The sequence below is a fragment of the Pseudorasbora parva genome, chromosome 1, assembly GCF_024679245.1.
Source record: "Pseudorasbora parva isolate DD20220531a chromosome 1, ASM2467924v1, whole genome shotgun sequence".
Taxonomy (NCBI): domain Eukaryota; kingdom Metazoa; phylum Chordata; class Actinopteri; order Cypriniformes; family Gobionidae; genus Pseudorasbora; species Pseudorasbora parva.
In genome coordinates this window covers 65,773,032-65,797,901 of record NC_090172.1, presented here as the reverse complement: position 1 = coordinate 65,797,901, position 24,870 = coordinate 65,773,032, and the positions used below count along the sequence as shown (strand labels likewise).

Here is a 24,870-nt window from a genome sequence, read left to right as displayed (position 1 = left end):
ATAATTCATGTGTAATCTAGAAAATATGCAAACACTCTCAGAAAAAAGGTACAGTGGAGGTACAATTTTGTTCATTGGGGAACAAACCTTATAACTGTACCTTTAAAGGTACACAATTGGTTGTTAGGGTACAATTATACAGTCTTGTTCAAAATAATAGCAGTACAATGTGACTAACCAGAATAATCAAGGTTTTTCGTATATTTTTTTAATGCTACGTGGCAAACAAGTTACCAGTAGGTTCAGTAGATTCTCAGAAAACAAATGAGACCCAGCATTCATGATATGCACGCTCTTAAGGCTGTGCAATTGGGCAATTAGTTGAATTAGTTGAAAGGGGTGTGTTCAAAAAAAATAGCAGTGTGGCATTCAATCACTGAGGTCATCAATTTTGTGAAGAAACAGGTGTGAATCAGGTGGCCCCTATTTAAGGATGAAGCCAACACTTGTTGAACATGCATTTGAAAGCTGAGGAAAATGGGTCGTTCAAGACATTGTTCAGAAGAACAGCGTACTTTGATTAAAAAGTTGATTAGAGAGGGGAAAACCTATAAAGAGGTGCAAAAAATGATAGGCTGTTCAGCTAAAATGATCTCCAATGCCTTAAAATGGAGAGCAAAACCAGAGAGACGTGGAAGAAAACGGAAGACAACCATCAAAATGGATAGAAGAATAACCAGAATAACCAAAGACAGTCTGGAGTTACCTGTAAGTACTGTGACAGTTAGAAGACGTCTGTGTGAAGCTAATCTATTTTCAAGAATCCCCCGCAAAGTCCCTCTGTTAAAAAAAAGGCATGTGCAGAAGAGGTTACAATTTGCCAAAGAACACATCAACTGGCCTAAAGAGAAATGGAGGAACATTTTGTGGACTGATGAGAGTAAAATTGTTCTTTTTGGGTCCAAGGGCCACAGGCAGTTTGTGAGACGACCCCCAAACTCTGAATTCAAGCCACAGTACACAGTGAAGACAGTGAAGCATGGAGGTGCAAGCATCATGATATGGGCATGTTTCTCCTACTATGGTGTTGGGCCTATTTATCGCATACCAGGGATCATGGATCAGTTTGCATATGTTAAAATACTTGAAGAGGTCATGTTGCCCTATGCTGAAGAGGACATGCCCTTGAAACGGTTGTTTCAACAAGACAATGACCCAAAACACACTAGTAAACGGGCAAAGTCTTGGTTCCAAACCAACAAAATTAATGTTATGGAGTGGCCAGCCCAATCTCCAGACCTTAATCCAATTGAGAACTTGTGGGGTGATATCAAAAATGCTTTTTCTGAAGCAAAACCAAGAAATGTGAATGAATTGTGGAATGTTGTTAAAGAATCATGGAGTGGAATAACAGCTGAGAGGTGCCACAAGTTGGTTGACTCCATGCCACACAGATGTCAAGCAGTTTTAAAAAACTGTGGTCATACAACTAAATATTAGTTTAGTGATTCACAGGATTGCTAAATCCCAGAAAAAAAAATGTTTGTACAAAATAGTTTTGAGTTTGTACAGTCAAAGGTAGACACTGCTATTTTTTTGAACACACCCCTTTCAACTAATTGCCCAATTGCACAGCCTTAAGAGCGTGCATATCATGAATGCTGGGTCTTGTTTGTTTTCTGACAATCTACTGAACCTACTGGTAACTTGTTTGCCACGTAGCAATAAAAAATATACTAAAAACCTTGATTATTCTGGTTAGTCACATTGTACTGCTATTATTTTGAACAATACTGTACCATTGTTTTCCTCAGTTTGTTCCTAGTGAGTCGCTGTCCTGCAGAGTTTGGCTCCAACCCTGAAAGACGTCTACAGAAGCTCTTTGAGAATGAACAGAGGTTTAGATGCTGATGTTTTATGGAAAATGTGTGGTCACCATTATGGAGATTAGTGTTTCCTTTAGTTGGGCAGTTTGACTCTTGGCTTTTTATGTTTGATACAGTTAACAAAACACACAATCTGTTCAAATAATAAGAAGCCATAGACAAAAATTGTCATGAAGAAAAATGTTTGACTAAACTGTTCACAAAAATATTAACAAATAATATTCATCAACAATACTTTCTTGCCACAGATCATAAGATACAATAATACAGATATCAAGAATCAGCATATGAATCTCAACAATAGTGACATACTTAATGCAGCAACGCACACTGTGAGCCATGGGTTTTATACGGTGGTGGCTTAGTAAGGTAGGAGCTAAACTTTGCAGGCCATCAGCTCTAGGACCAAACTTACCTAACCCTGACTTAGAGGAACAAAAATGTACTCTTAAAGAATTTCTTTCATTAATGACTCCCGTAAGACCTCTGTTCATCTTCACACACAGTATAAAGGGATAGTTCCTCCAAAAATGACAATTGTCATCATGTACTCACCCTCATGTTGTTCCAAACCTGTATGAGTTTCTTTCTTCTGCTGAACACAAAAGAAAATATTTTGAAGGATGTTTGTAATAAAGCAGATGGAGCAAACATTCACTACCATAATATGTTTTTCTCTACAATGGTAGTCAATGGTAATGGTAAGTAAATGATGACAGCATTTTCATTTTTGGATGAACTAACCCTTTAATATTAGGGAAACAAAATGGCAGCAACTGAATATCATTTAGTTGTATTCAATATTGTTAACATCATCAGTGATAATAAAAGGCAGATTATTCTTCAGCATGTGCTTCAGTAATCTCAACACTAGATGGCCTCAGTGTCGGTGTTAAAAACTGTGAATGAATATTCCTTTACAGGACGGAATAACAGCACAAAACTTACAGAAACATATTCTTATATCCTGTAAAGCTGAGTTTTCTGTCATTCAGAAGCTTTTATAACAGTCGATCATTTAACAATAAATACCGGCTTTATACGATTCACATCTTGCTTATGTTTTTACTTAACTGTCCTAAAGCTAAACTCTGTAGGTTCTGTGCATGTTAAGTGTAATTTAGTTTTAATGTCTTGCTGTTAAGCATGAGGAGCCTCTGTTTAAACTCTTCCTCAGTGTCATCATGTAACAGGTGTTATAGGCCTATTCATTTACTAATTTAACGCAAAATCTCCCCATATGCTATGATCAGTCATTTTTATTTGTAGTCTGGATATTATAATTGTAATAATTCATTTAATTTATCCTTTAAATATAAAAATAAGATATGTTTCTATATGTTTATTTTGGGGTGTGTCTCCTTTAAGACTTCTGTTCCGGTTCCAGGTAAACGCGACTGAAGAGAAGGTGAGTTATGCTCAAACTCCGTCTGAAAGTTTGTTATGAGTTTTGTTTATTGTAATAGAAAGTGCATCTCATGCAAACATGTATGGCGTTTGTGTGAATGATGTGAAGCTTCGCAGAGCAGTCACTACTGAAACTGAAATGAATGAAAATAGCGATGCCTTCACCGACAGAAGGCCACGGATTCAAGCGTGTTGATCTTTTTTTAATCATGTAAAATTTAAATCTGTCTTGAGTAATTCCTGTTGCATCTACACACACGAAGACTGGACACAATCACAGTCGATTATTAGAGACACAACACAAGATCAGGACTGCAGGTTGGTCTGGTGTTAAAGGTGTGTGTGTGTGTGTGTGTGTGTGTGTGTGTGTGTGTGTGTGTTGATGTGGTTGTGTGTGTGCTTTGTAATGTATCGTTGGCAGCAGTGGTCTCAGAGGGATGATATTTTGTGGACCCCTTGAGTGTGGTGCCCGCGCGTTGTTCTGTGGCGTGCAGAGCAAGCGCGTTTGGGACGGACGGGGTCCCCATCGGTAGAAATCGCGTTAACTGAGTTGCGATGAAAAATGACACTTTCACTTTCACTTCCAAAGGGGCAGGGCTCAAGTGTGTGTGAGAGCTTGTATTTTCATGCAGTGTAATCCAAGTATATGTCTCTGTAGGTTAGTAATAGGCGTTACCACATAATATTGCATCAGTGGGCAGATTTTGAGGGTCATATGGCCAATCAAATCAAAGTAGCGCGCGCGCAATCTATCGCTTAATGCAGTTGCAGAGAGAGACTATTTCTCTGAAGAATCTCTTTTGGCTAATAATATATTTGACGCAAATATTGTTTCCAAATAGTCCCAAAAAGATGATTTCCCAACTAGAATTTCGTCCACTTTTCTGTTTGACCTGGTTATGGCCTGGCTTAAATTAGTCTTGTTTTAAATAAAATGAAAATCAATCAGTATTTCATCATTACATAATGATTTATTTTTTGAAAATAGAGTAGGCAAGATAGCCCTATGTTCATGAAGAACCATTAATGTTCAGAAGAAATATTCATGTTGAAGAATTGTTAATAATAAAGATTGAGAAGACTGGATCAGTTGTGCTCTTCTTTGTTTGTCCGCCTCCGCCGGCCCTCAGGTAAGTTGAGTTTGAGAGCCCTGAGGGGTGTAGTCTAGTTTTTGCAGTGAGTATACTGATTTAGTTTCCTCCCAGACTCAACCTGTCCCAGAGCAACATCCCATAAACACCATCACACTCACTGATGCATACAGCATGGTACGGGATCCATTTAAAGTCCAATAATAAGAGTGAATCAAAAATATACTTAAGCACCGTGTTTAATAAATGAAACTAAACAATATACAATAATTACAGAATTATTTTTGGAAAATGAAAAACAATGGCTTTGTGTTGAGGCAATCCACAGATACACGTTTCAAACCGATATGTTTGATTGGAGACTGTCTGTGTAAATATTTAAAAAAATCTGTAATGTGAAATATATGATGAGTTACATGCTAGCTTGTGATGGGTCAGTGTTTTAGCTTTAAATAGGAGAGGGGAATAAATATTCATATTTATCATCAACACTTGCAACTAAAGGCCTTTGCACACTCCGAGTCCGTAATTCGCATGCGAAATTTACGCAGGTCAAAAAATTAATTCGACCTCACGTTATGTCAATCACGCTTGCACACTGCCTCTGAAACTTTCGTCCATCAAAAAAAATTCGGAACAGGTTCGATTTTTTTTTTTTTTTTTTTTTTTTTTTTTTTTTTGCGTATTCGCATCCATAAAAAACGCATTTTGAGAGAGGTTTTGACAACTCAGAGCCACCATACATATTATTCTAGCAAAAATACCACAAATATTATTATATCACAGCTATAATTATAGCACATCAAGTCTCTGTAAAGCTGTGTATGTGTGTGTGTGATCGGATCCATAGACATTCTGCCAGGTGTTCGGGATCAATTGATTCATGGAAATTAGTTCTGCCAGAAAGACTCGGGAGAATAAATACTGTGACAATAATCCATTTATTAATAATCCAGCAAGCAATAAAGTACTTTGGCATAGTCAGCCAGTTTGGTCCGTAGCTCGCAATCAGAGGGTATGGACTCTGCATATCCTGCCTGAAGACGAAGGCAGAGGCGCAGCCGACCCCCGTGAGGTATGGAAGGGACCATCCTGGTGGTGGTGGTGGGGTGGAGTAGGGAAGGATTTGACTTGGAGGTGGTGGGGAGGATGGCGGTGAATTGGGGCGTCAGCATCTGCGAACTCAAACGAGTAAGTACCGATCTTTTATACCCAAGTATTAGAATGTGATTGGATAGATAGAAGTTGAAGTGACGTAACAATTAAGTCTTCCTGGCAGAACTTATGCTAAAGCTTTCATTGGTCTTCTTTTTAATATGTGGCTCCAGAATCGCTAGCAAAGCATCAAACTGAGCCACTGAAACTTTGAATCGGTCGGTCTGGATAATCCTGCTGGATAAGGAGAGGAAACACTCCTCTCTACGCGATCGCAGGAGTGGATGAACAATATCTTCAGGACAAACAAATCATCCTCACTAGACGTCACTTTGTCTTGTTTTGCGTTTTTTTTTATCCGTAACGCATTCATTAATAAGCATCGGACTCAGTGTGCAAGGTCTCTGTGCGTGACAAATTTTTCGGATCACGAATACGAAAAAACGCATGCGAAAATATCGGACTCAATGTGCAAAGACCTTAAATCCTGATTTTTATGGAGACTTGCTTATGCTGACCTTTGTGTTCATTAAATTAATTCATTGTTGACATTTAATAAGACCACACATTTCAGACACGTTAAGACATACTGTTGTTCATCACTAATAATAAACTATATTTCCAGAACATATTTCTGGAAATAAATATGTCTTACTCTATTTTAAATATCCAGGTTACAACTATACACAAAAATTCTAATATGTGTATTTAAAAGCTTATCATTATTATTCATATTAGAAAAGCTTATTGATTATTCTGATATTAGATATGTAGATTTCTGTATACTGATAGTATACACATATTAATAATATCCATGTAATATCCCCATAATTCTGTTCTGAATTGTTTTGACAGGCTATGAGAAGCTGGAAGAAGACTGATGCCAAATCTGAGCCACATTAATACTCCACTGATGAGTTCAGGTCAACGTCTACACGTTATCCGGGTAAGGTCACGGTTCTTAACATTATTAAACATCAACCAGCCAATCAGCTGTCATGACACACAGCGCTGGGTAGAGTACTTATCATTTGTAGTCCATCACTGATTACAAATTACCTGACAAACATAGGCTACTTCTCTTAGGGAATGTATAACGACTGCATTTTGATTTCCTTTAGATTACCTTCGACTTAGTTTATTAAATCGATTTGAGTGGAATTATTGTGTACTAGGAGTGTCCCCGACTAAGGTTTTACAGAGTCAAATAAGAATGAATAACAAATTAATAACTGCAGACAGGATTTTTATTTCATATGTCAAATGAAATCGGCTAAATGGCCTGTGTGAGCGCTCCAAATACAGCGCAACATCGATGCTCCAAAAAACAATCAAAAATGTATTTACAGAATTAAATTAGAGCCGAATAGAGAGCGACATGCATTATAATCTGACCGTCATAACAATCCAACCGTCTCTATTGACGTTGTATCGCTTTAAATCTTTGCTAATTTATTAAAAATAAAAGAAAAAAGAAAAAAATCACATTTACATGAGTATTCACAGCCTTTGCTCGGTACTACCTTTGGCACCAGGTACAGCCTCACGTCTTTTAAGTATGATGCCACAAGTTTGGCAATGCCTATTTTTGGGCAGTTTCTCCCATTCTTCTTTGAAGGACCTCTCAAGCTCCGTCAGGTTGGATGGGGAGCGTCGGTGCACAGCCATTTTCAGATCTCTAGAGATGTTCAATCGGGTTCAAGTCTGGGCTTTCACTAGCACAAAACTCCTTTGTTATCTTGGCTGTGCGCTTAGGGTCGTTGTCCTGGTGGAAGTTGAATCTTCGGCCCAGTCTGAGGTCCAGAGCCCTCTGGAGCAGGTTTTCGTCAAGGATGTGTCTGTAAATTACTGCATTCATCTTTCCCTCGATCATGACTAGTCTCCCAGTTCCTGACGCTGAAAAACACCCCCACATCATGATGCTGCCACCACCATTCTTCACTGTAGGGAATGGATTGGCCAGGTAATGAGCGGTGCCTGGTTTCCTCCAGACATGACGCTTGCCATTCAGGCCAAAGAGTTCAATCTTTGTTTCATCAGACCAGAGAATTTTGTTTCTCATGGTCTGAGAGTCCTTCAGGTGCCTTTTTGCAAATTCCAGACCGTCTGTCATGTGCCTTTTCCTGAGGAATGGCTTCCATCTGGCCACTCTCCCATCCAGGCCTGATTGGTGGAGAGCTGCAGAGATGGCTGTTCTTCTGGAAGGTTCTCCGCTCCTCAGAGAAACGCTGGAGCTCTGTCAGACTGACCATCTGATTCTTGGCCACCGCCCTGATTAAGACCCTTGATCCCTCAGTTTGGCAGCTTTAGAAAGAGTCCTGGTGGATCCTAACTTCCATGTTAGGATGATGGAGGCCACTGTGCTCATTGGGACCTTCAGCTGCAGAAATGTTTCTGTGCCAGATCTGTGTCTCGATACAATCTTGGATGGTCTACAGACAATCCCTTGAATTCATGGCTTGGTATGTGATCTTACATGCACTGTTAATTGTGGGACCTTATATAGAGAGGTGTGTGCCTTTCTAAATCATGTCCAACCACAGATGGACTCCAGTCAAGCTGTAGAAACATCTCAAGGATGATCAGTGGAAACAGGAGCGCCTGAGCTCAGTTATGAGGGTCATGGCAAAGGCTGTGGATACTTATATACATGTGATTTTGTTCCTTTAATAAATTGACAAAGATTTAAAATAAACTTCTTTCATGTTATCCTTATGGGGTAATGTTTGTAGAGTTTTGAGGAAAATAATGAATTTAATCCATTTTGGAAAAAGACTGTGACAACAAAATGTGGGAAAAGGGAAGCGCTGTGAATACTTGCATTGTAAGTGTGCGTTTAATGAACTTAAGACTGTCTGCCCTTGCACCAACACAACACAATCATCGTGGCTCTTTCTTAAACACATGTCATGTATTTTTTGTGGAATAGACGTCTGGCTTGACTGTTTGCATGATGATCATGCTAGTCACTTACATTTGTAATGTGGTCCTAACATAATGCATAACTCTTGTGTTATTATTTAATCACAGCAACGATGGCTCCACCCAGACGCCGCCGTCGGCGCGACAGCATGGAGCAACCGCCTAACATGCTGTGAGAGTTTGCTGTTATTGTTTTAATATGCTGTTATGCTTATGAATTTTATGGGTTTTCGCTTGATGGAGCAGAATAATTAGTGCCTAACGCAATGTAAAAAAAAACATAATAATAGACTGTATAGTCATACTGTATTTGTAGATAGAGACATTTGTATTATGAGACGTTTACTATATAAAAATACTTTGTTTCTGCTCTGTTTTTCTTTTAGATCTGATGTCATTCATCTTAAAGAGGAATTTAATGAATTCCAAAAGGACATTTACCCAGAATTCAACAGGCATTCAAAGACAATTACTGCTCTCTTCGATGAGTTTGGAAATGTTTACAGACTTGCTATGTATGCCCTTAGAGGAGCAAAAATAGCTGGAGCAATTGGGATTGTGTTTTCGGTATTATCTTTTGTTTTAAATGATGACGAGCTTTCCTTCATGGTTGCTACAGCAGCACTAGTTGTGTCTTCAGTTGCTGCAATATGTGCTGGTTTGGGGCGATACAAGAAAAGACAGCTAGAGAACATAAAGCAAACCATTGAAGAGGAAGTTAAAGGATTTCAGGATAAAAGTAGCCATATTATTGACATGATGGAAAACATTTGTCAACGCATGGAAAAAATCCTGAGAGACCCTTGGCTATCAGACCACAAATCCCAGGCACTGAGTGACCATTTTGCCTACTGCTTTGAAAAAAGGCCGCTCTTTCAGGAACATGACGGTAGTAAAGTGGAAGACCAGATGAAGTCTAAAATTGCGCATTTGTCTGGAAACCTTTCAGAAATGATTGCCAAGGTTAGTTCTGTTCCTGATATCCTTCAAGAGATCCTCGAAGACAACAAGAGGCAAAAGGACAAACCTGCAAAACCCACACATGAACAAATAACTAACCTGGAGTTTAAGGAGCAAAAAGTGAAATTTATTAATGACACGCAGAATGGGATTCGCAAGATGAAAAGTGCAATGAAAGAACTCAAACAAACACCATTGAAAATATAGAATATTTTCAATTAAACCTGACAAAATTAAAAAGTATGAACTGCTGACACAACTTGTTGGATCAACCTGATGGAGAACAACACAACTAGCAACCAATACTTTATTGAATAATTATTGATTTTCATTTTCCCACAATGATTAAAATTGACATTGTCAAAAGATAGACGTATTAAGGAAATCACTGGAAGATATTTTTAGAAAAAGGAAATTTATATTTTGTTAAATGCAGAAATCCAGTAGTAAGACTACCTTGTTTTTGCTCTGCATTAATTAATAAAATTAGGAGATGTTGTTATTTTGTGTAAATTATGTGCTTTATATTTATCACTTTCATAACAAAACATGTAAACAATGCACAAACAAAAATATATTTTTTATACAATGAGAATAAAGTAAATGTCTTTAACCGTTTAATGTCCACACCAAGGGGGGAAAGCAATGGGGGGAAAAAAAGAAATATATATATATATACACATATTTTTTTAGGTGGGACGTTTCTTTTATTATTATTATTTTTTTTTTTAAACAGACCATACGGTTGGTAATCGAACTCTATGACACATAAGTGTGTTTTAATAAAGATAAAACTTTAAAATACATATATTTTTTGTTTGTTTTTTCCAATAATTTTTTTAAATAAAGGTGGGGGGTGAAAATAGTTAAAGTACTATAATTTATTGTAATACTGTGCTACACTGGCTGTAGTAAAACACACACACACACACACACACACAACAAATATAAAGATCCTAGACAGTCTTTATCTTCAGGTAAATACTAACAGAGTCAAGCAAATGCAACTGTTTTTGCACAGCAACAAAAAATTTGCGCATCAAAATATGTTCTGATATAGCTGATGAAAATGTCAATTATGTAATAAACTTTTCTCTTTTTTTGTACAAATGTTGACAATCGTTTTTCTGTTTAACTTTAGAGCATACGCTCGATATCGTTGTTAGACTTCTGCAGCAGCAGTTCAGCGGATGGCAGGAAAAGAGCAAATTTCTGCAGTGATGCAAAAATATCACAAATGCAAATGTGTGGCGCATTCAGAGCGCTTCCATATCCCGCTGCCTGAGATGAGTGTGAGTCCTGTCTGGGGCAGAATCTGCTCTCACTGGCCCTCATTTATCAAAAGTACACCTGGCGTACACCCAAAACCACGGTGACTTCGAGATTTATCAATATGGACGTTGGCGTACGGCACGCTCAAAGACTACGCCAGCTCAGGAGGTGGTGTATGCACGTATGCTATATTATGACCCACTGTAAAACAACAACAACAACAACATAGTAATTATGAACTTCAGTGTTTAATCAATGTTTAATTTGTGTGACTATACCAAAGCATTTGGTTTGTAGGCATGTATTCCTCCAGTCGCGAGCCTGTGCGCTTTACCTGACGGTCCAAGGTTAGGCCCGACAGCTGCGCACGGACTGGAACTGAAAGAAATTCACACTGACAAAATAATAAAAATGACATTCTTCTTCTTTTAAATAATACTAATAATAAAATAAATAATGACATTCTTCTACATGACAATAAGCATCATTAATCATAATGATATTAATAATAATAATAATAATAAGAATCTTACAAATTGTCATACAATTATTAATTTGAATGAATGGTACTCCACATCACATCATCATCATCATCATCATCATCACTATTGTACACCAAATACATGTGCCGTGATATGAAATTAATAATTGTTTCAAAACGCGTGCTGTAAAATAATGCATTTTGATAGGAAGCTAATTTATCATTTAAACAGCACTTCTCAACCTCCACACTATTAACAGTACTTGTATTTTGGGAGCATCGGAGAAGTTTTGCTTCTTTGCCGTCTCCCGTGTGTCCATGGCGTAAAATGAGGGCGTGGGTATGTAATCATTTGACGAGTGCAAATACAGATACTCACTGGATCTTTTGATAGCTCCTTTTCGCTAATGATATGCTACGGATTCTTACGGAGGATTACATATCCTAGATAAGTAGTTATGGGCAGCGTTTCCCTCTTAAAGCAGAAGCAGCAGCAGGTGGCAGTGGTTTGAGTGAGAAAATCACACGCTATTATCAAGTCCGTCTCAAGCTCGGAACGGCGATGTCCATTGGGTCCGTGGACAAGTGTCCCCCTACCCCCCCTCCGGCCCAGGATTGCAGAGGTGTGCACAGCTTCATAAATCAGGCGGTGAGAGGAGTGTAAGCAAAATCTTACGCCAACACATACGCTCGTTTCTACGCAAGATTGATACATGAAGGCCACTGTGAGAGAATCAGCTCTCCAAGCTCTCCATCCTTCGTTCGCAGATATCTTTCTTTTCAGAGGGTGACCCTACCCCTCGCACCCTCCCGTTTCTCCGTTCCCAGGACCCTCGGAGGAAGAAACAGAGGGATCAGAGGGCTGAGCAATCGGACATGAGTGAGTTCACGCCGGCCCAGACTCTCTCCATCCCTCTCTCTGCACAGAGAGATTTCACCGGTGCTCTTTACACGAGCAGACCAGCGCCCCAAGTGTGAAGCAAGCGGACTCGTCTCCTTTGGAGGATCTGATGAAGACCTTCACAAAACCTCTGAAGGCGAGGATTGGTCGGGGATCAGCGGATGACACCAACCCTCCCTCCAGACCAAAAGCAATGCCAGAGCAGGTGTGGACACCAAACTTCTCAGCGTCCTCGTTAAAGCCATCAGAGCTCTGTCTCATCCGGTCCACTAGGGGTGTGCAGGAATATTCTAATAGTTATATAATTAATATAATTAATATTCAAAAGCTAAAAATACTATTCGAATTTTACTGCGTTAATTTGCTGGATGTAAATGCAGTGAATCCATGAGAAATCCCTCTAAATCTCGCATTCATAACTAAATCCACTGGGTAGCGCTGTGGAGCGGGTTAAGTTGAGTGTATTTGATCACACAATGTCATTGTCTGCATCACGATGTTAGGAATTACTTAGATGACAATTTAAAATTATCTTACAAAATGGAGTTTCTTTTAAAAAAAATTAATTAATGAAATTGAGTTATCATAATATCACCCCCACAACGAGAATCACATGACATCGGAACACTGGAATGAGGAAAGAGTCCATCACTGCGTTCACGAGTGCGGGTAAACACATCTGTAACGTTACCCTGATTGAGAGCAAGCTAACTTATGATAGCAAAATGATCTCGACAAATGCTTGCTTTCAGTTTCGTTGAGGGTTTAAGAACAGAAAACACAAAGTGCTTCACTCAAACTTCACTTAACACTGTTATCTTTGTCTCCGCAACATCTGTCAGTGGCACGTTTTCGCCAGAGCCGTTGAAAAACTGGTTTTCTAACCCGATAATTATATCATCATCCAATAATATTATCGTTTCTCTGAACATGAAAATTAGAAACAATACAAACATGACAACCATACCGACCGTGTGTGTGTGTGTGTGTGTGTGTTTGTGTGTGTGTATGTACGTTCTGCAGAATAACATGGCGCGCTCTGATTTATTAGTGTTTTTTCTGCTAGCGCTGCTTGCGCTTATAATACTTTTATTCTTTAGGCATATTTTTTTACACATACTGTTTAATGTTTTAAAACCTTAAGATATAATGTAAGCATGTTGTGTACATTGCCTAATCATAAGCTTGTTTTAAAAATGGTGGTGACGTGTTGATAAAAAAAAAAAACGTCTCTCTCATGCTCTCAAAATACCATATTTAAATAAACAAATATTTGAATAATCGCTTTTTGTGAGCCCAAATATTCGAATAAAATATTTTGGGAAAATGCCCATCCCTGGTCTCCACCAGAAGAGCCCATGAGACGCCACCTTGACGAATGGTTTCTGTCAGGGCGCCAACAGGTTTCCTCGCCAGCGATCCACACCTTCCAGAGGTGCATGATGAGCTGACAAAGTCATTGCCACCAATCTCGCCCTGCACACCACGGAAACCACCACCCAGGCCACAGGAAGAAGCATGGCCAGTCTAAACCCAGCCTGATCTGCAGCTCAGTCTGGAAACATGTGCTTTCATCTGCTTCTGTTACACTTTTGCAGGAACCAATCACAGACTGGCTCATCCACCTGGCACAATATTGGCGTAGGGCTGGGCGATATGGCCCAAAAAAAAAAAAATCCCAGATTTTTTCACCAAAAATTCGATTTACGATTTAAAACGATCAGTCTGCAGATGACAAAGAAATTGTTCAAAACAAGCTTTAACTTTATTTTTGACTACCTAGGGTGCAAAACTTTCAGCATGTGAATAACCTCGACTATTCCACAGTATAAATGGGCACCATATATTTTGCAGTATACAGTTTACATATCAAAAGGTTTATGAATTGATATGCAGATAAAATTAACTTTTATTTACAACAGTAATGTGCAAAAAAAATATAGGGAAAATTTAAATGTTATGCTCTGATTAAAGGGGGGGTGAAATGCTGTTTCATGCATACTGATCTTTTTACACTGTTAAAGACTTGGAATCCCATACTAAACATAGACAAAGTTTCAAAAGTTAAGGTGGACGTTTGATGGAGTATTTCTTTGTCAAAAATACTACTTCCGGTTAGTCATAAGTTTCGGCAAGTTTTTTGCGATCATGCGTCCCCTTTGACGTTAATGGGGGCGGAATTTCCTTGTATGGGCCTTACGGACAATTCTACCGGAAGCGCGTGAGAGAGAGCGAGGGAGAGAGCGAAAGCAACAGGCTATGCCCATCAAAACGCTGGTTTGTAGGATGCTGGACAGGTGACAATTACACATAGCACATAACAATGTCACCAAAAAAGTGGGTTTTTGGTTGCCAGACCAAGACAGTCCTGCACAGATTCGCCAAAAACCCCGCGTTAAGGCAACAGTGGATGTAATTTGCTTTTCCGGATCAGCAACTGAGTTGAAGTTGCTGAAGGATGGAGCAGTCCCAACGATAAAGGTCCTAACGTTAGAACCGCAGGCTGTGAGTAAGAGTGCTTCAAATGTCTGTGTCTTTGCCTATGCTCATCAAGTAGCCCAAACATGATCACGTATAGTTAATTGATCAATGGAGCATGCGATGTGTAGTGCGTGTACATTTGTTTAGCTGGCCACTATATGTGTAACTTTATGTTTGTGTATTGTAAAAGCACTCCAAACAACAATACACAAAGAGGGGGGAAATATGTTGAACAAAATAAGCACGCTTCTTCATTTAAATGCGCTACTATTCCGTGTCTTTCTATGTAAACACTAACTTAGCCTGCCGTGCAAAACCAGTCCGCTTACTACAATTGTCTACACAAACCATGCGTAAACACACACACACACGTGCACAACTGCACTTCCCACATGTACACCTTCAAAGACAAAAATACGACGATATAATTCAAGTATAAATATGTAAATAACACAAGCCGCTAAGCATATTATATAGTTAGTGTATAACTTGTACCACATAGAGACGTCCTGCTCTAGTCGTTTTTGCTGCTGCTCCTGTTCAACTGCAGCCTCTGGGTCTGATTCCGGATCATAGATGTATGGCTGTATCTGATTAAAAGCCATATTTTTTTTTTGAATAAAGTTTTTTTACCGCTGTTAGGGATGACGCACTCGACTCAACACACAGCGCGCTGCTGCACACGTCATTATTTAGCTCCGCTCACACGACACGCCCCCACCCGCTCGGCTTTTTTCGGAAAGACTCGGAACAGCGCATCTTTCTTATATAATTATAAAAAAAATAAAGACTTTTCGGAGATATGCAGGATGCAATGCTACTCTATAGGTACTCAAGATTGACATGACACTGACTGAAACTGAGTGTTTCACCCCCCCTTTAAATATAGATTACCATTGTTCTTCAATAGTCTCACACTGAACTGATTTAAAAAAGATATGCAGTGCCCACCACTATAACCAGCAGAAGAGCACTTATTGATTTATTAGCCATTTCCACTCCCTAATATATGGAGAAAAGTACGAAGTCACAAAGTTTCAGGAAAAACTAAACTTTTCTTCAAATTGTGACTAAATTACACCGAAAACAAGTAAAGAGCTCCTTTAATAATCACTGAAGCTGTTGCTACAAAATGGATTACACATTTTACAAAAAATAAACAAAAAAAACTTTGTTGTAACTTTTAGTTTTACAAACCATCACATTAAAAATAACATTAAAATCAGATATTTAGAGCTTTGAAGTGCTGGAAATAAGTGTGAAGCTCTTGAAAACCATTGGAGTGCTTGAATTTCAATCTCAAAAGGTTCCTGAGATAAATAAGGACAACAACATTAAATCATGTGGTTTTACTACAGTAAATCATGGTGAATGTTGGTGATTTGTGACTGAAACCCCTGACCTTAGCTCAGCTCTGTTTGATCTGATTATTAACTCTGTGGTGAATTTAAACGCTCTCTCTCTGGATCTCCAGCGCAGTGTATCGTGTCTGTGACGAGATCGACCCGTGTGTGAGCTCGCGCTGCGTTCGTGTCCGTGCAGCTCAAATGAGCGCAGCTCCGTTCAGACTTCAAACACACTTTGCAGCGGGTATTGTTAATAGTTCTGTGAAAAACTGAACCAATGACACTGTATGTTGTTAGCAGTGTTGGGCAAGCTACTTGGAAAATGTAGTGAGCTAAGCTACCAGTTACTCTACATTAAATTAAGCTTCACTACACTGAAGCTACCCCCCTGGGAAATGTAGCAAGCTAAGCTACAGCAACTTGGCAAAGTAGTTTACCACATCTAAGCTACTTTTTATTTATTTAATTTTATATTGGACCCACTTCATTCCAATCAATACTATTTCAGTGATCAATAAAAGTCAAGCATATAGACACACATTTTTTTTTAGTTATACAAAAACTGTCCGAAATCAATTCGGCAACAAAAACATGTGATCCATTATATTGACAAAACCAGGGGCCTATTGCACAAAACTAGGATAAGGGATCAAGCCGGGATATCTTGATGATCTTGTCATTTTATGCAAAATTTAGTACACAGCTGTCATGTAAACATACCCTGAAGGCAAACTCACACCAAGAACGATAACGATAATGAAAGATAACTGTATATTAGCGGATACATTGAGCCAGGATCACCAAAATATCCCGGCTTAATCCCTTATCCTAGTATTGTGCAATAGGCCCCTGGTGTCGAGAGAGTGTGTGTGTGTGTGTGTGTGTGTGTGTGTGTGTGTGTGTGTGTGTGTGTGTGTGTGTGTGTGTGTGTGTGTGTGTGTGTGTGTGTTTATCTATATGTGTATGATATGCATACACAACTGTGTGTTTGCATTTATGCGCAATTTAGACTTGGGCACTTTTGCAGGACAAACTGTAAGTTAATTTACAACTCAACTTGTACAAAAAAGTCCAGTCCAGAAAGTACAGTAGCAAAATAATTAAGCCCTGCTCCAAACAGTACCAACATGGCAAAAAACAAAAACAGCCTATGTGTGTGTGTCTCCCACACACATGAAACAAGTTTCAATCATTCATTCATTCATTCATATCAAGAGGTGGCCAGACTGGACCCCGATACTTTTAACAAGAGCTGTTTATTCAAGAGACACAATAGATTTTAAAACCCTGCAGTTTCTCTTTTGTCACCGCGCGGACGATGCGCGTGCAACAGCGAATTGAGCGCTAGGAGAAAAAAAAACGTCAACTAGAAAGTGCGAATGTGCACGCGCCTATCCCGTCTTTACGCGCTCACTGCCAAAGGAGTACTTTGAAAGGCTCGCGCGCATCTGTGCGTGTATTTGAAAGGCTCGCGCGCATCTGTGCGTGTATTTGAAAGGCTCGCGCGCGCATCTGTGCGGTACCTTTGAAAGGCTCGCGCGCATCTGTGCGTGTCTTTGAAAGGCTCGCGCGCGCATCTGTGCGTACCTTTGAAAGGCTCGCGCGCGCATCTGTGCGTACCTTTGAAAGGCTCGCGCGCGCATCTGTGCGTACCTTTGAAAGGCTCGCGCGCGCATCTGTGCGGTACCTTTGAAAGGCTCGCGCGCGCATCTGTGCGGTACCTTTGAAAGGCTCGCGCGCGCATCTGTGCGTACCTTTGAAAGGCTCGCGCGCGCATCTGTGCGGTACCTTTGAAAGGCTCGCGCGCGCATCTGTGCGCGTCTGTGCGAGGCAGAAAGGAACGTAGAAAGTGAAGTATATCCGCGTTCTTATCAGTTGTGTTTCCAATTTGAGCTTGATCCTCATAAATGCTTGGGAAAATGTAACGTTAGCTTGTGTGGACGCTACGGCACTACTTGATCAACAGAAGAGCTTCGCTACTGAAAAGCTATTTCATTGAGAAAACAGCGATGCTACCGCCACGCAACTGAAAAATGTAGTTAAGCTAGTAGCGTCACTACTTGTAGCGACGCTACTGCCCAACACTGGTTGTTAGACCATATCCTTGTTGTTTATGTATCTCTGTGGCAAACTCTTGTGGAGAGGGTTGAACCATTACGGGATCCCAGAGGGAGCGTCGGTGGATTTTAAAGAGAAAACCAATTTTCATTCACAAAAATCGACGTAAACTAAAAACTCGAATTAATCGATAAAATCGATTTATCGCCCAGCCCTAATTGGCGGTTTTAACACGATGAGGGATAGAGATGTGATGGGTCGTTCCCCGTTGATCACGCCTCTTGTGGTCTGATTGGTTGAAGGAATATCCAATTGCATACAGAGTCATTTGAATTATGCTTGTTGATCACACCTCTTGTGCAGTAGAAAATACAGAGCTCACCAGACTAATGTTCAATCTTAAATTGAGTCTAGTAGTTCTTGAGTGCCACTTGTGGCTCAACCTAACCAGAGAATTTACTGTGCACTTAGCCAATAAAGATCCAGGAGTAATATGATATTCTCAGAACAAGTGTGCTTATAATAACTCACAATAATGTCAGACTGAGCTCTAAACTCTTTTAGGTCTATCTATGTCGCATTAGAAGCTGGAGTAGTATGTTAATAGTGTGTCTCTACTTCAGCTTAAGGGTTTGTGCATGTACACAATCCATCTCCAAAAACAACACAAAATGAACATGTTGAGACGTGCATGTTGATCTTCAGTTTGGTTCGACTCTTAGCTGCATGCATTTAATTATTATTGCAATAACTTTAAGTTCAGCAAAATATTGAACAAATGTTTTCCTTATCCGACATCAGCTGGCTAGAAAGCTGAATGTCAGTGTTACTTAAGAATAGCTTCTGAATGACAGAAAAAAAGACTACACAATCTAAATAAAAATATACATTTTCTTTGAGTTATGTGTTACTCTCAACCCTAGGGTAAAGGATATGGTCTGGCATAATCTCGCTGAAGATTGATCTACCTTTTATAATATCTGATGACATATATACTAAAACATTATGGTTAAATATAATGTAAGGAGATTCAGCTGTTTATGACATTATCTATTTCTTATGCTCCTCTTAGTTTTGTTGCTCTGTATTTGCATACATTTTATAAAGTACATTACACAATGAAATCATTGATATGTTCAGCCTGTGTTAGAGAGAGAGAGAGAGAGAGAGAGAGAGAGAGAGAGAGAAAGAGAGAGGAGGAAGAGAAATAATGGAGGAGCTCTGAAATACACGGCTTGTTTATCTTTTATTTGTGGATATGTTGATCCCACATGTTAAATGTGGTTAAGTGTTTTGTCATGTCACTGTAAAGCAGAGAGTTTATCTGTTTTTCTGCTTTTGAGCTGGAGCCGTGGAGATCAAGCTTCTCCAGTTTCACAACGAAAAACACACAAGAGCTTCGCTCAGGAATGCAAGGTTGGTTGTGTGTGTGTGTGTGTGTGTGTGTGTGTGTGTGCACTATAATGTACAGTCTGCAATAAGTTGTGAGTGTAAGAAGTGACATGCAGACAGGGTGTGGCCAACATTTCAGAGAGAAAGGGACACAATGTCAAGTGTAATTCCAGGTTTTTTCTGACCTTTAGCCACTTAAAACGCATCACTTTTAATTGGCTTAATGTGTTATTGATGTTTAAAACAATAAAAAAGATCTTATAGATTTGATTCAAAGTAAAAAAGGGCTACTCTATCACTTCCTATCCGTGAGGTGAACTGTCAACACAAACCTTCAATCTATTCACATTTCAATAAAAAGAGCGTTAATGAAAGACAACCCTATAAATGAAGACCTCAGAATGAGAATGGATACTCATCTTAACTGTTTCATATCCAGGATTCTTGAGTTTATCTGCCTTTTCTTTATATAAATATGTAAAGTAAAAATGCAAGGTTAAACATGTTTTCCTCATGGTATTCTGAGAGTATAGTAGTGTCATAACATTATAGCAGCCTTTTGTCAGAAAGCATTGGTAATGGCCTATATTGAATAACTTGTAAAATAAAAATTGAACATTTAATATCAAATATCAAACATTTTGCATTTAAAATAAACATCTGAAACCTTTTTTTCCCCACCAGCAAAAGAAAGAAAGAAGCTAAAAGAAGACGGACGTTAAATCTACACCACAATGACACGCCACTGCCGAGTCCAGATCATTTACTACACGCTCTCCTGGTAAGGTCATAGCTAGGCATGTGCCGATATCAATTTTTCATGTTGCGATTAATTGATGAAGTTTTATCACGATATACGATATTATCACGATATTGAAATAAGTTGCAAAAAAAGTGTTGCCATAACAGCTTTAAGAACTATTTTTGTAAGAACAAAAATAACTGAATGTTTAAATACAATAATGCACCAAAAATATATACAGCTCTGGAAAAAAATTAAGAGACCCCTCATTGAGAAATCAATGTTATGTGGTCTCTTGATATTTTTCAGAGCTGTAAAAGTACAATTTTCAAACAGATTAAATTGCAAAAGAATTAGGCTATAAAGAACAACAGGTAGGCTTACAAATTACAATAATGTCTCATTAGTTTATGCATTAACTAAGATTGAGCAATAGCTACATTTGATACAGAAAATAATGTTTTTGTTAATGTTAGTTAAGAAATACTGATCATTGCTAGTTTTATCTGAGGTCCATTAACAAAGTTATTTTGATTTTGATTTTAATGTTATTAAACAGTAACTAAGAAATTAACATAGAATGATTAATTCTTTATAAGTATTTTTCATTGTCAGTTTGGTGAATAATGAATTAACATGTTAACTAATGAAGTCGTATGTCTCAAAATTTTACTGAACAATAACAAATAATAAGAACAGTTCTAATCATTAGGGCATGTTGTAGTCCAGATTAAAACATAAAAATGTTTAAGTTTGAAAATAAATACCCTATTAATAAGTCTTTAAGTATTAAGTATTAGGTGCTGTGATGAACAACATTGAGATTACAAAAACGAATGGCTGTTTTAAAAACTACACGCGGTTTTTGTTTGTTTGCGGGTTTCCGGGGTAACCGGCTGCATTCTGCAGTTCATCAGCGCCCTCTGCTGTCACTGAGCGGAACTTCAGCAGCGCGTCTCCTTCTCCGGTTCAGTCATGTGCAAAAACGCACGTTGGACTTGTTTATATCTGAGCGCGTCCCTTTGACGCAGAATACAGCGGTGTTGAGCATTTATACGGTTGATGGGCAAAGTATTCTTGAATGCATTATACATTTTTTATTTACGATATTTTAAAGTGCCCACGATAACAATATCGTGCATATTCATTATCGTGATAAATCGCATTATCGAAAATCGGCACATGTCTAGTCATAGTTATTAAGAGAAATAAACGCATTAAATAATAATCGTTCAGCTATCAAATCAGGATTATTATGACACAGAATAGTGTTGCAGTATTTAACAGCAGGGGCTCAATCATGCTAATCAGCCAAACCTAAACCCTTTGGACTTCAGTCTGTGACTAACCTGAACGCGGATTTGCAGTAACAATGCATACAACATACTCTGAAATTATTAATTAAAGAATAAGTCAGAATAAAGTCTAATACATTATTTTTTTAATAGTCAGGTAAATGTACCATGCTAATTAGATAATCTATTTAAATATGATTGATACAAAACATCAAATGCTCAGAAATATTAAGTAAAAGATTAATATCTGACCTCAGGATAACAGGCTGATCTGCTTAAAGAGTCACACTGAGCCTTTTGCAACATTTCTTTAAATACACAGATCAAGTTAAAACATGCATTAAATGCATTGCATGAAAGGGTTAATGTACCCAAAAAATTTATTTCTGTCATTCATTCCTCCCCCTCATGTCGTTCCAAACCGTAAGACCTTTGCTCATCTGTTGAGCACAAATAAATATATTTCTGATGAAATCAAGAGCTCTCTGACCCCTCCATCAGTGTTCAAGGTCTCCGACTCAAGGCCCAGAAAGGAGTAAAGACATCATTAAAATAGTCCATGTGACTCCAGTGGTTCAACCTTTATGTTGTGAACCAACGAGAATACTTCAAACTAAAATCAGAGGCGGACAGTAGTTAAAAGTATTTTTACTTTCTTCTAAAGTACATTTTTCAAGCATATGCACTTTATTAATATTTTTCTTTGGACAACTTTTACTCCACAACATAAAAAGTGGATTTCCAAATGGGAAAAGTTTCCTTTGCAGTTATGCAAAAAATTCACTCCAGAAGGCCTTTATTAACCCCCAGAGCCGTGTGGATTACGTTATTTGATGTGCAAATGCAGATGCTTTCAATCCTTGCTGTCGTGTCTGCCGGCAGATAATAATCACACAACACAATCGTCTACAGTGCGACTCACGTTGTTCTTTTATTGAACTGGAACTGAACTTGATTTCCTATGCAAAACTGCAGGTCACCACAAGAGGACAGGCTTATCACAAACTATGATACACAATAGTACATACATTACACTTGCCATTCTGCTTTTAATTGTCTGATAGAAAAATGTCATATACACTTAGGATGACTTGAGGGTGAGTAAATCATGGGCTAATTTTATTTTTTGGGGGGTAAACTATCCCTTTAAAACAATACTGAGGTGATCAACTGAGTGTGATTACGTCTTGGTTGAGGGTGCTAATGTTGAAAATGTTGATAATTTCCAGAGATGTCCTTTGTTTTCCTAGAGAGAAGCCCTGTCTGAGTCCAGCTTGGCTCCAGCCTTACGCTTAACTACAGAGCTTTTCAGTTTTTGAAGTTGTTGTAGACCTGGCAGGTAAGACTGCTATCTCTAATACCAGGACTGTAAACACATTCTAATTCCAGCATTAATAATCATTGGCAAAGAAGTGGAAAGTTTACATAAATATTGTTAATGGATCACAAAACTCATTCTAATAGTTGTATTATGTGGTACAGGTACATGCATGCAAGTAATGTATTCACTTGTGTTTTCTTAACCTCAGCAACAATGTCATCATTGATTAACCCCTGTCGGCGAAACAGCATGGATCCTCCTCCCAAACTGGCGTAAGAGATTGGTTTTATTCATTTATCCGCTTAAATAAAAATGTGATTTTTCCAAGAGGGAATCAGGGAATGAGATGCTACGGCATGGGACGCTTTGGGAACGCTTCTGTTTGAGCTGTTGTCTGAAGCCGGCCCAACAAGTTAATGTAAAAGAACAGACAGTTGTTGAGCACAAACTGGGCTTTGGGACAACCTTGGAGTACTTGAGACTCTGGGTTTGCCTCCAAACTGTACAAGCTGATAAAAGTGTGCAGAGGGTAAACCAACCGTTCACTGCATGTATATCATGTAAGGATGACTGTGACACCACAAGGAGCAATGTCTAAACAGAAGGAGGATGCTTCCTTGATTCCTTGAATCCTAATCCAACCCAATCCTAATAATAAAGCCACTTTGAGAGTCAGGATTTTTTTTGAGACTGAGAGCTCACATAAGGCTTCTGTTAAATCTTCAAGGACCCATGATAGGGCACAGGAGGGAACTGACAACCAGCAGATAGGCCTCATCTTTCTGCACAGTAAATTCCCTGGTGTTAAATGAACACGGCTCAGTGTTCATATGGGAACCACTTTGGTTAATATTTTTTTCTTAAAGATGATGAAAGACTACCTGATTTGTTTCTTTTGAACAGTGTGTTTTAGTAAACATTGTTATAAAGTCTACACAATTACATAAAAGTCAAGTGTCAAACTGCCCAGCTAAAGGAAACAATGATCACCATAATGGTGATCAAACATTTCCAGTAAATCATCAACATCTAAACCTCTGTTAATTTTCACAAAGAACTGTAGACAAATGACAGAAATAAAGTCAGTCTGGCTTGTAATAAGAGAGATTTTACGCTGATCGATATGACGACCAGCAGCCATATCACCCTGTAGCCCAAGACTGGTTTCCCACTGAAGCTAAGCAGGGCTGAGCCTGGTCAGTACCTGGATGGGAGACCAACTGGGAAAACCAGGAGCTGCTGGTAGAGGTGTTAGTGAGGCCAGCAGAGGGCGCTCACCCTGTGGTCTGTGTGGGTCCTAACACCCCAGTATAGTGATGGGGACACTATACTAACAATGAGCACCGTCTTTCGGATGAGACGTTAAACCGAGGTCCTGACTCTCTGTGGTCGTTAAAAATCCCAGGATGTCTTTCGGAAAAAGAGTAGGGGTGTAACCCCGGCATCCTGGCCAAATTTGCCCATTGGCCTCTGTCCATCATGGCCTCCTAATCATCCCCCTATTCTGATTGGCTTCATCACTCGGTCTCCTCTCCACCAATCAGCTGGTGTGTGGTGAGCGTTCTGGCGCAATATGGCTGCCGTCGCATCATCCAGGTGGTGCTGCACATTGGTGGTGGTTGAGGAGATTCCCCCTTCTATGTAAAGCGCTTTGAGTGCCTTGAAAAGCGCTATATAAATCGAACGCATTATTATTATTATTATTATTATTATTATTATTAGAGATTTTATATGTTTTCAGTTGAATTCATCTAAAGATGTGGCTGAAGTCAGTTGCAGTTCTTGTGTTTCGCTTTCCTTCAGTGAGTCTGGTCATTATTATCAAGTCATCAATTCATTTCACAACTCAATGAATCACTTAAGTGTCTAATTAACTCTAACACTGCTTCTGTGTTACTCTAACACCTGCTGGTGGTTCCCATATGAACACAGATCAGTTTTAATATAACACTGGGGAATTTACTGTGTGGCACTATGCAAGAATCAAGACATCAGGGGGTGTCTCCGAACAGAAGCTCTGTCTAAGGGTATGTGGCTAGTAGAAATAGAGGTATTTAAACCTTTAGGGTAGCAGGAGTCAGCCTTGCTGAGAGACACTCTGAAAGGAACTCCAGCACTGGACCAACAGGTCAGTCAAAATGTGTTGTAATAACAAACATGTCTCTTCATCCTGGGGATACCATCCAGGAGAAACAATACATCTTGGGCCTGGCAGAATGG

The 24,870-nt window shown here is 39.0% G+C and overlaps 1 protein-coding gene, 1 long non-coding RNA gene and 1 pseudogene across 2 annotated transcripts; all 3 read left to right on the top strand.

The window, feature by feature from the left end:
• Window positions 1-3,193: 3,193 nt before the first annotated feature.
• Window positions 3,194-10,000, top strand: LOC137088152 (uncharacterized). The gene is made up of 4 exons (XM_067452101.1): window positions 3,194-3,234; window positions 6,335-6,425; window positions 8,510-8,573; window positions 8,788-10,000. Exons 3-4 carry the CDS (start codon window positions 8,515-8,517, stop codon window positions 9,566-9,568), a joined length of 840 nt encoding a protein of 279 aa, XP_067308202.1. The 5' UTR covers window positions 3,194-3,234; window positions 6,335-6,425; window positions 8,510-8,514; the 3' UTR covers window positions 9,569-10,000.
• A 9,134-nt stretch (window positions 10,001-19,134) lies between these two features.
• LOC137088141 (uncharacterized) lies at window positions 19,135-22,922 on the top strand. Its single transcript, XR_010907546.1, has 5 exons — window positions 19,135-19,316; window positions 19,977-20,073; window positions 22,394-22,426; window positions 22,580-22,668; window positions 22,859-22,922. It is a non-coding gene; the product is annotated as an uncharacterized lncRNA (long non-coding RNA).
• An 857-nt stretch (window positions 22,923-23,779) lies between these two features.
• Window positions 23,780-23,895, top strand: LOC137089098 (5S ribosomal RNA; annotated as a pseudogene).
• Window positions 23,896-24,870: the final 975 nt, after the last annotated feature.